The 11,804-nt window shown below is 41.3% G+C and overlaps 1 protein-coding gene across 1 annotated transcript in view; it reads right to left on the bottom strand.

Annotated features, from left to right (window-relative positions):
• LOC115293541 (UDP-glucuronosyltransferase 3A2-like) overlaps nucleotides 1-6,551 on the bottom strand; it is a 54,015-nt gene extending 47,464 nt beyond the window's left edge. Inside the window, exons 1-2 of the mRNA XM_029941275.1 lie at nucleotides 6,458-6,551; nucleotides 3,886-3,987 (exon numbers count right to left, since the gene is read on the bottom strand). Coding sequence (XP_029797135.1) covers nucleotides 3,886-3,987; nucleotides 6,458-6,551 — 196 coding nt within the window. The remainder of the gene's footprint in view (nucleotides 1-3,885; nucleotides 3,988-6,457) is intronic.
• Nucleotides 6,552-11,804: the final 5,253 nt, after the last annotated feature.

Genomic DNA, 11,804 nt, shown 5'->3' with positions numbered 1-11,804 from the left:
TGCAGAGATTCGTGGAGCACACTCATTCAAGACACAAACATTCACACAGGAGCTCACGACGAGGGATGTGCTGCTGCCCTACACAAAGCACAAGCTTTGGCACCTCAATTAAATTCCTGCGATGAATTACTTGTTCAGTTTAAGGTCTTTCCATCCCTGACACTGTTGAGACACACCTATTATGGTTCCATTCCCAGCATGAGAGTAGAAGGAACTTTCCTGGACATGCTTTCAAATAGCAGCTGGTGAAAAGTTTACACACACACACACACACACACACACACACACACACACATTCATCTCTTGATGTAGACAACAATTCCACTGACAGAATTTGTCTGAAATAACTATTTGGGAATTCTGTGTCCAAATGATGGTTTCCAACTACCAGGGGGAGTCTTTAAATTACGGATAATTTCAGTCAATTTCAGCTCTTTCCACAGTAGCAGCTACCTGTCCCCTATCCCTCAGTCTCCAGCAGGAAGCTGTATACATGTGTTCATAGAGCAGCTTGTACAGAGGTTTCAAGAGCCTGACTGAGCAAAAAATGACCTTGTCCAAATATCAAGTATCTGTGCTCTGACTGTTGATTGCTGCTCTGATCACAGAGATGCAAAGAAGTAGGCAGCATAGTTTCTGCATCATACTCTATTACTGCAGCCACCTCCCTCTCTGGCTCAGTGGACTTCCAGGGGTCTTAAAAGATTGATGCCCCCTTTGGCCCCTCATTTTCTCATTTTTCCCATTTGAAAGGGAATGATTAAAAGCTGGAACAGTGTCAAACAACTACATATATCAAGAAAACTAGAAAGTGTCCATTCATGCCCAGGAAAATGTTCAGAAAAGACCTGAGAACAGTGAAATTCATACCTCGATTTGATCCTCAACACCAAAGCAGCATAAAACTATTTTCAAATATAAATAAATAAATAAAATTAATAACAAAAATTCTGCAAACTCTGGAGAAGGGATAAGAGTTTCATCTCCAGATTTACACATTGTTATATTCAAATGTTCGGTTTTCAACAAAAATCACAAGACAAACCAAGAAACAGGAAACTAAGGCCTATTCCAAAGAAAATAAGAAATTAACAGAAACTGTCCCTAAGAATGACCTGATGGCAGATATACTAGACAATGACTTTAAAATAACTGCCTTAAAGATTCTCAGAGAATTAAAGGAAGACGTGGAGAAGGTCAAAGAAATGGTGTTTGCAAAATTCACTAAAAGGATGGTTGGGGTACCAGGCTGGCTCAGTTGGTTAAGTGTCCAATTTTTTTTAATTTCAGCTCAGGTCATGCTCTTATGGTTTGTGAGATCAAGCCCCCCATCAGGCTCTGGGTTAACATCATGGGGCCTACTTAAAATTCTCTCTCTCCCTCTCTTCTCTATGCCCCTCCCCAGCTCATGCTCACTCTCTATCTCTCTTAAAATAGATAAAAAATGTTTTAGTTTTTTAAAAATAAAGGTAGAAAATTTAAAGAAAAACCAAAAACAAATTCAAGCACTGAAAAATACAATAAATGAAATAAAAATTTTACTAGAGGAATTCAAAGGCAGATTTAAGCAAACAGAAGAAATTATCAGTGACTCTCAAGAGAGGATAATAGAAATGGTCAAGTCTGAGGAACAGAAAGTTAAAGGATTAAAGAAAAGGGAACATAGCCTAAGAGTCCAACATATGACTTGTAGATGCTCAGGAGAAGAGAGAAAGAAAGGCATAGAAAGAACATATGAATTAATAGTGGCTGGAAAAATCCCAAATTGTATGATAGATTGAATATGACATCCAGAAAGCTCATCAAACTCCAAATAAAGTGAACTCAGACACCCATATCAGAACACATTATATCAAAATACAGAAAGAGAAACAGGGAATATTAAAAGGAGCAAGAGAAAATATAAGTGGTGTCAGTGAGATTATCTATAGATTTCTAATCAAAAATTTTGGAGGTAAAAAAAAGAATTGTGAACAAAAAATTCTACATCAGGCAACTCTGTCCATCAAAAATCAAGGAAAATTAAGACAATCACAGATAAACAAACCTAAGGTGTTTGTTACCACTGGAACTGCCCTGGGAGTAGGGCGCAAGGCACTTCTTCAAGGAAGAATGAAAGCACACCAGAGAGTAACTTAAAGGTATATGAAAAATATAAAGATTTCTAAAGAGGTAAATGAACAGGCAATTATAAAAGCTACTGTTATTGTAACAATGGCTCTAACTACCTTGTTTTTATATGATTTAAGAGACTAGTATATTAAAAAATTATTTGTTTAAAAACTACTGTTCATTATTCAAAATTTGTAAGTCCACTCAAATTTTCTACATAATTTAACATACTATGTATTCAAGTTAATGATAATCTATAATTTATAAAAATGTAATTTTGTGACATCAACTAACTGAAGAGCTGGGAATAAAGCCATCTAGCAACAGAATGTTTGAATGTTATTAAGCTCCTATAAATTAAAATCTTAGTGTCATAGACTTAGCAGATTAAATGAAATCCCCATGGTAATCACACACAAAAAAAGCTGTAGAATATACAAAAAGAAAATGAGAAAATAATTTAACATTTTACAAAGAATTGCCTAACCACAAAAGAAACAGTAATTCAGAGAGTAAGAGACAAAAACATTATAAGGCATATAGAAAACAAATAGCAAAATGACAGAAGTGAGTCTCTCCTTATCAGTAATTACTTTAAATATACATGGATTAAATTCTCAAAAAAAGACAGACATTGGAAGAATGGATAAAAATACATGATCTAACTATAAAAGCTTCATATGGTGAGAGATGATAGCTACACATGTGAGTATAGCATAACATATATAGTTGTCAAGTTGCTATGTTGTACACCTGAAACTAATGTGCAACATTGTGTATCAACTACACTTCAATAAAACATATTAATAAAATAATTACAAATAAAAGATATTAACAATGGGGGAAACAGGGTAAATAATATATGGGAAGTTTCTGTACTATCTTTGCAATTTGTCCACATACAATGGAATCTCTCTGTAATGACACAAATAGACCAAAAGGAAAATGATGGAAAAAAATATTCCATGCAAGTAATAACCAGAAAGAAATCAGAAGCCAATGAGCAAATGTAAAACACAATTGATTTTAAATTTTAAAAAAAAGATTACAAGGGGGGTGCGCCTGGGTGGCTCAGTTGGTTGAGCAACCATCTTCGGCTCAGGTCATGATCTCAGGTTTGTGGGTTCAAGCCCTGCATCCGGCTCTGTGCTGACAGCTAGCTCAGAGCCTGGAGCCTGCTTCAGATTCTGTGTCCCCCTCTCTCTCTCACCCTCCCCTGCTTGCGCTGTCTCTCTCTCTCTCTCTCTCTCTCTCTCTCAAAAATAAATAAAACATTAAAAAGAAAGATTACAAGAGACAATGAAAAATGTTATGTATTATTAAAAGTTTCAATACAGCAAGAAGATATAAAATTATACACATATATGCACCTAATTAGAGACCATCAAAATACCTAAAACAGAAAGAATTGAAAATGTAATACTCAGCATTATAATAATCATTGAAGATTTCATATTCCATGCAAAAAAAAAAGGATAAGATAACTAGAGCAGGAGGCAAAATATAAAGATATGGCATCATGGGGGCCAGGTCTACACAGTCTAACAAGATGTTTTTCCATCTTTAAATATAACTAGATTAAAAAAGATTAAAGGGAAAGGGGGGTGATGGTCAGGGAGGAGGGCACTTGTGAGGAAGAGCACTGGGTGTTATATGGAAACCAACTTGAAAATAAACTATATAAAAAAATATTTTGTGCTAAGCAGTGCTATACAAAAGACATTGTCTATCCTTTCCTGGGATAGATACATTTAATAATTACAAAAAACATACTTGGGATTAAATGATCTCCTGCATAAAGAAGCATGGTGAGATTATGACCATGATCTTGAAGAATCTGAGATACCCGGTCCAGCAGTAGATAATGGCTTCCACCTAGGAAAAATACAAAATTTCAGTTTTGTAAAGGTGAGAACAGAGGGTCTGAAATTGAAGTGGGGAATCTGGAAATCCAGGGTAAGGCATCAGAAAGTTGGTGGTCAGTAGAAGATTACTTATTTTAGTCCTTCAGTTTCCTTTTGGGTAAGCCCCAGACCAGATACCCGCATTCTTTCTGACCAAATCTTAATATGTAGCAATCTTACATGAAAGGTTCTTTTTTGCAATTCAAGATCTCCATATCAGTGAGATGAGCTTCTCTATGCTTAGGCCTGAAGGAGTTCCCAATCCTAGGCACAGGCTGAAATTTAGGCTGTCTCTATGGAGATACTGTGTCCTTTAGGAAAGGAAATTTGCTGGAAACTTTGGCACAAGACTAAGTATGTGAGAATAAGGGGGTTCCAAAGGACAATCAATCAAAGTTATTTCTAGAATCCTCTCTCTGGAAATTTATGTTAACATGGAAGCCAGAAGCATGGGAACATGAATATTAGTCCAAGCCACGGAAGCAGAAAAGGGTAGAACCACTGCTCAGAGCCAAGATTCTTCGGGTTCAAATAGATCTGTCAGAGTGTTCCTCAGTTGCAGCCTGCGTTTCACTAAACATCAAATTAAGGCATTCAGAATAACAGTGGACCCTTTGGATGGAACTGCAGGATCCTGTATTCATGCAAGCCTGGGACATACCCAACACAGGGAAATCCTGGGATCCTAAGGAGACAGAAGCATAATTCTCTGGGGAGATACAGGTTATCACACCAACACCTAAAGCCATGTAATATCATGTAGCAGTTTTCTTGAATCTACGGGTCAAGAAATAGAATTTGCCTATGTTGGAAAGTGGGATTGTTTGGAAGATAATGATCTCATGATGATTGAGTCAGGAGAGAAGAATGTAGAACTACACCAATGGTGTGTATCTGTGGAAATTATTCTAGTTTTTTACACCTATACTTGTGTTGCCTGAGGTAACAGAGATCACATAAAACACAAGCTCTACACCCTCAGATGCCTTCTCTGGCTCACCCTTAACCCCCGCAAGAAATGGGTGCAGTGAAGGCTTCCTGCAGAGGCATTTATTCCTGAGGCTCTTGGTGAGCCCAGTGCATTCTGGGGCAGAGGCAGGCCTTCCGGCAACTCCAAACCACACCTGCCCCCTCTCAGAGTCCAGAGGACATGCAATTTCAAGAAGTGAGGCAGCTCTTTTTTTCTGTTGCCTCTATCATTAAAAATAGATTTAAAATGGAAAACAGGTTTTTCAATATTGATTTTCAGAAATCCCTACTGTGAAGAGTAGAGTCTGGGGAAGAGGACAGGTTTGAGGTAAGAAACAGTGAATTAAGGTCTGGGTGTGTGACATCAAAGAGGTCTGGTGTGCTCGTCCAAAAGGCCCCTCATTTCTCTGACCCTCAGGTTCCCTGTCAGGAAATAAAAGTAGGATGGCCAATTAGATGAACTTTATGGTTTCTTCCAGCTCAGGATCCCCAAATTATTGGGGATCTAAAAGTGACCCACGGGGCGCCTGGGTGGCTCAGTCGGTTGAGTGTCTGGCTTTGGCTCAGGTCATGATCTCGCAGTGCTGGGTTTGCCCCGCGTCCGGCTCTGTGCTGACAGCTAGCTCAGAGCCTGGAGCCTGTCTTCAGATTCTGTATGTGTGTGTCTCTCTCTCTGACCCTCCCCTGCTTGCTCACTCTCTCTCTCTCTCTCTCAAAAATAAATAAAACGTTTTAAAAATTTTAAATAAAATAAAAAATAAAAGTGATCCCAGGAGCCCCCTATCCTGTCAGGATGGATCCAAAAAACATCTTGAGGGAATGCCAAGATAAATGTTCCTGTTCCCCTTCTGTCCCCTTTGGGGCAAAAGTAAGGGCATTAAAACTGGGTTCATGCAGAATTAACTGCTTCACTGTCCTTCAAAACTTTCTAGCAGAAAGGGCAAAAGGGAGGGGCTACAAGACCTTGACTGGCTGCGGCCCCCTCCTCTGCCCAGTCATCTTCCAGGCTTCCTATTAGTGAAAAATGCTCAGTTTGTGCTGCTGCCCCCAGGAGTTCCTTTCCTTGGCCTCCAAGAGCTTGAAACTGACCTCACCTTCTACTTTCTACTGGCAACTACTGCACCCTCAGACTTTTAGGGTGTGCCTCTGACAGTCCCGGTTACACCCAGAAGTAGGCAGCTCAAGGTCTCCAGGTAGCACTGGATCTAAATTCTGGTCCCAGGAATGCAGAATAGGACACACCTCCAGAGCAGATAAAAAGAAAGGAAAGGAAACTTGTTTTCTCCAGAGCTAACTTCCCAACCCTAGCAGCGGGAACTTCTTTCTGGCCCCCATGCCTTTCCTCCCTCTCCCTCCGCTAGCCTGGAATCCGAACCAGGTCTGGAAAACCACAAAGAATAACCTATGAAGCAGGGCTAGTTTGCCTGAGCACCTGGGATGCGCCTGTGTCTGCTTCTCCAGCCAGCACTCACCCAGTGAGGATACAGTCAGAATTTTGGCGGCCTCTGAGAGCAGGAACTCAGACAGAAGAAAACCTGCTAGCAGCAGCACCCGCTGGCCTGCCATGCTCCCTCCTGTACCAGCTGTGGATCCCAGCCTTGTGCCCAGAACCCTGTGCTCTGCTTCTCTGAGTCCTGCACAGTGTGACCTGTATGCCCTGAGGACAAGCTCTGCTCTGGCAGCCAAGGAAATGCTCCGGTAGGAAACTTGGTAAGAGGTGAGAGATGGATCCTGTCTGTTTTCTTCTCTGTCTGTAGCTTTTGGCCCTTCTGCCCCTCCTCCTGGCTGCTTGCTCCACTGGCTATTTGGTCTTCACCCTCCCTAACCACAGGCAACCGGAAGGAGGGGTTAGTGAGCTCCCCTTAACCCTTCTCTGTCCAAGTAATTACCACACTCTCTCTGGTAGAGAAGATACTCTGAACCAGGAATGGGAGGGACTTTAGGAAGTCACTTCCAAATTAGTTTCACCTCCTGAAGACTCAGACCTACCTCCATTTTAGGGACTTTTCCCCAAAATTTTCCACCTTGTAACTGCACTATTGACCTCCTACTGTCATCCCATGCCCCATTTTCCCAGGTACCTCCTTAATCTCTTCCAGTGTTCCAATGTCAAAATCCCAGAAGCTTATTCCCAAAGGAAAATGACCTACACTTATTGCTCAGGGAATTTCTTTGGAAAGTAACTTACTGGTGAAAGTGCTAATGTCCCCAAATGTTCAGCATCCCTGGATGGATGGCAGAGTGATTACCTGAAGGACTGAACCTCCAAAGTTGAGTCTATATTTCTGAGTGGTTTGGACACATGGGACTCTATGGTGTGCACCAAGAAGTTCTGTTCTTATAAATGTTTGAAATTATTTATTAGAAAGACTTTTAAATTTTGTCAGAATTAATCCATTTCTTTCCCTTCATGTTCTCTCTGTGTTTGTGCTATAGTGTGAAGCTAGGTGATTATGTGCATATACTTTCAAAGTAACCCTCTGTTCAGATATTATATCTCTGCAGTGAAAAAAATTAATCTGCATTAGAAAGGCACAAATTTTTAATTAGGGCAATCACACTACTTTATCTACAAATCTTACTTCATTCCCTCCAATTGTCCCAATAATATCCCACGTTCTGAAATAAATTTGCTGGTGCAGGAACCTACTCAATATCACACATTGCATTTAGTTTTCATATCTATATCGCCTCCTTTAGTAAGAATTTGTTTCTTAACTTTTCTTTGTCTTTCTTGTCATTGATGATTTAAAAACTACAAGCTGCTTATTTGTATGATGGATCCCAAGTTGGGTTTGTTTGATGTTTTCTCATCATACTTCAGGACACCATGGGACTTAGTGGGAACACTACTAAGGTGGTGTTGATTCCATCTCAATGAATCACAGTGAGAAACACATGATGTCAGATGGTCCTATCATGAGAGATAGCTCTATCGCTTATTTAAGGTGGTGTTCACCAAGGTTCTTAACTGTAACATTGTTATTTTTTACCTTATAATTAGGAAATGAGATGTGAGGAGACATTTTGAAAATGTGTAAATATTATGTTCCTCATCAAATTTCACTCATCCATTTTATCATCTTTTAAATTTCTTACCTATTCAATTACTATGGTTGTAGTGGCAAATTAATAATTTTTTTAAATCAACAAAGTCCTCAGAACTACCATAGTCCCTAGACCTGAGGCTTCAGAGCTTTACACAGAGGTCCAGGCTCCTTACTAGAGGTATCCATGATTACATTTTTAGACAGAGATAGAGACAGAGTGTGAGCAGGGAAGGGGAAGAGAGAGAGGGAGACACAGAATCTGAAGTAGGCTCCAGTCTGAGCTGTCACCACAGAGCCAATGTGGGGCTGGAACTCCCAAATTGCATGATCATGACCTGAGCTGAAGTTGGACGCTTAATGGACTGACTCACCCAGGCACCCATCTATGGCTATATTTATAGAGTGGGGACCTTGAGAAAGAAATTGTGGGAAGTGAAAAACAGCATTAGCTGTGGCCAAAGACTGCCTCCAGATCTGACCAGCAAAGGAGGTGCTCTCCCAGGACTGACTCAGGACAGAGAGCACAAGTGGCATCCTGGGAGGGCCACCGTCCCTAACTGAAGGACAGAAACCAGGTTTCCTGAGCTTAAAGGTGAGAAGAGAAGGAGATGCAACAGGAAGACCCAAAATGGAAGAACAGGCCAATATCTAATGTCATCATGAAAAGTGAAAGAGTAGAAAGAGAGAAAGAGACTGAAAAGTTTCTGAGATAGTGAGTATATGAACCAGACTAACACCATCTTGAGAAAGTCCACCATGATGACTGCTTTTTGACTTAAAGCCTCTTGAGCTTTAACAGCCTCTCCTCTCATTCTTTCCTTTTGTCTAACCACAACTGTGAATACACCCTCCAGGCAAAGCTTTCTTGATCTGCTCAGGATATGAGTCCTTCTGGGAAGCCCCAAAAGCAAGTACTCCCCAGCCATAGAACCACAAAAGTAGGTCTATTGGAGATGGGATTGTGGAGATCGACTCATCGTGTAGTAGCTCAAGACAAGCTTCTGTCCATCTGTCCCCTTAATAAACCATTTCTCATCAAGCTGGACTTATTGGCCGCTCTCTTCAGTCTCATGTCTTCTTCAGGCTTTGAAGGTAGTTTTGTACATACTCTCTTTCCGGGGAACATTAGGATGAAGTAAGCAGGCAGCTGTGTCTAGGGACAGGGAGTGCACAGTGCAGAGGAAGATGGGGCTGTCTGCTGAAGGGCTGGGTCTGAGTCAGGAGTTCACTGATGAGGGGCAAGTCAAGACGCTGAGATCAAATTCACAGACACAGAAAGTAGAACAGGGTTGCCAGAGCTTTAGGGGTAGGGATGTGGGTGATATGGGAGTTATGATTTCATCAGTGCAGTCTGAGTTAGGGAAGATGAAAAGTCCTGGAACTGGATGATAGTAATGTTTCCGCCACAATAAGAATACTTAATGCCACTAAAATCTATTCTTTATGGCCAAAATGGTCAGTTTTATGTACTACACATCTTACCACAATTTTTTAAAAAGATGCCCAAGAGTGCTTTACAAGAATTTTTAAACAGAGACAGAAAATAGTGAAGAGCAACTTGTGTGCCACCATCAAGTGCCAATATGGGGATGACACCAGGGCTGTCCTGTGCTGGGGAAAGCCTTCTAAAACCAGTGGCTCCCCAAACACCCATTAAGGCTGCCCCCATTACGCCTTCTTCAGCCTCCTGGTTCCACACAGTCACCTGCCCATAAGGCCCAGCAGCTTCCTGCAGAGCCACGGGGTAGCCAGGGTGACCACCAGCAGAAACAAAGCCACATCCAGCAGATATGGCTCATGCCAGGGCTGCTGCCGGACATGGGGCTTGAGGTAGGCCACACCCCCTGTCTGGAGGATGTGGTCAATCCAGCCCACCAGCCTCTGGGCAGGGGGCAGGGGGCAGGGGGTGGGAGCGCCTGATGATGCTGGCAGCCACTGCTGCTGACTTGTACCTGTTGGCAGACAGAGAGGAAAGACGTTACTCCTGTGGCCTCAGAAGTCTTAAAGACCCTGTAGCACACACACTCTCTTTCCTCCACATGCACAGAAGACTCAACTTCAAGGAAAAGTTGTTGGCCTGGCCTTACCATAGTCGAGCTGGTCCCACTGAAAAGTTCAAACTGGTGCCTCCATGCAAAGACCATGCTCTATGCTAAATGTGCTAAACTATAAAAAAAAATAACTAAGTATATCAGGGCTAGTCTCTACCCAAGGAAGCTTATCGAAAACTATACATGTGATATTGTAATAATAATAATAATATAATATTATAATATAATAATATAATATAATACAACAATAATATAACAACTCCCTCCCCCTTCCCTATAACCAAGACCTGACCTACCCTTCTATCAAGTAAAGTCTTCTGCATTCTGGCCTGGCTATATTTACACAACTGAATCTTCTGATCCAGTCTAGCTAGAGTCACCCAGGGTATCCAGAATCATGCCTGTCTTACTTTTACTTTAACACTTTGAACTACTTGTTCTCTCCAGCTGGAACACCTTTTTCTAGCTCCATCCCTTAAAAACTACCACCAACTCAAAGCCCATCTAGCCCATGGATCATTCCCCAACTCTCCCTGCTGATTCACTGCAAGATCAATAGAGGAAGCATAGACACTTGACACATAGGCTCTCCCCAGCTCTGCAATGAATGGTACTGAGAAAGTAGCTTATACACCACTTGAGTCTCTGTCTCCTCATTTATAAAAATGGAGATCATCACACTTCCCTCCAGGTGGCAAGATACTATATAAGATAAATTCCATAAAATGTTGACCCAGTGCTGATAGGCAACAGGAAGCCAAGTTATCTTAGCTCCCCTCCATTTAATGACTCCAAAAGTAAATAAAAATTAAGAACAATTAAACTTCTATGGCAGAGGAACCTCTGGGTGGGGCAGTTGCTTAAGTTTCTGACTCTTGATTTTGACTCAGGTCATGTTCTCATGGTTCTTGAGTTCGAGCCCTGCTTTGGGGTTTGCACTGACAGTGCAGTCTTCTTGGGATTCTCAGTCTCCATCTCTCTTAGTCCTCCCCCTGCTCATGATCACTCTCTCTCTCTCTTTCTCTTTCCCTCTCTCTTTCTCTATAAATAAAATAAACATTAAAAAAACTTCTATTGCAATAGTTCTGAGTTTATGCATTCAAACCAACTTAGCAGTTTTCATAATTTACAATGCACAGGCCTAACTTCAGATCAATCACATCAGAAGATAGAGGATGCTGGAGATGATGCCTGCAGTTGTTACCACCCAGTCACACCTTGGTTACATCCTCATATTGTATGTTTCATTTTGAGTAATTCATCTCTTTTAACAATTCTCCCATGAAATGGATATTTGCCACATAATTACTATACATATGATCATACAAAATGCACATGAAAATATCAACTTATTCAAAGGCTTATCCAAGGGTGCTGGGAGGCTCATTTGGAGGAGCATGCTATTCTTAACTTCAGGGTGCTGAGTTCAAGCCCCATGCTGAGTGTAGAGATAACTAAAATTAAAATAAAGAGCTTATCCTACCAAAGCCAGGACTAAAGAGGACCCTGGGTGTACCATTTAAGGAGGCCCTCAATTTCAGAGTTGTGCAAGTCCGAACACTATCATTGCATGGCCCTGAAAACTAGCAGTCCCTTAAAAAGCATGTCATAGGTGGCTCGCTTGCCTCACCCTACTTCCTTCCCAGGATTCCACTGGCAGGGTAGTCACCAACTCTGCACTAAAGAGCTCTGCATGAAGCCCATATAGAGAGCTACAC

The sequence above is a fragment of the Suricata suricatta genome, chromosome 6 (assembly GCF_006229205.1).
Source record: "Suricata suricatta isolate VVHF042 chromosome 6, meerkat_22Aug2017_6uvM2_HiC, whole genome shotgun sequence".
NCBI lineage: Eukaryota > Metazoa > Chordata > Mammalia > Carnivora > Herpestidae > Suricata > Suricata suricatta.
This window is presented reverse-complemented; position numbering and strand designations above follow the sequence as displayed.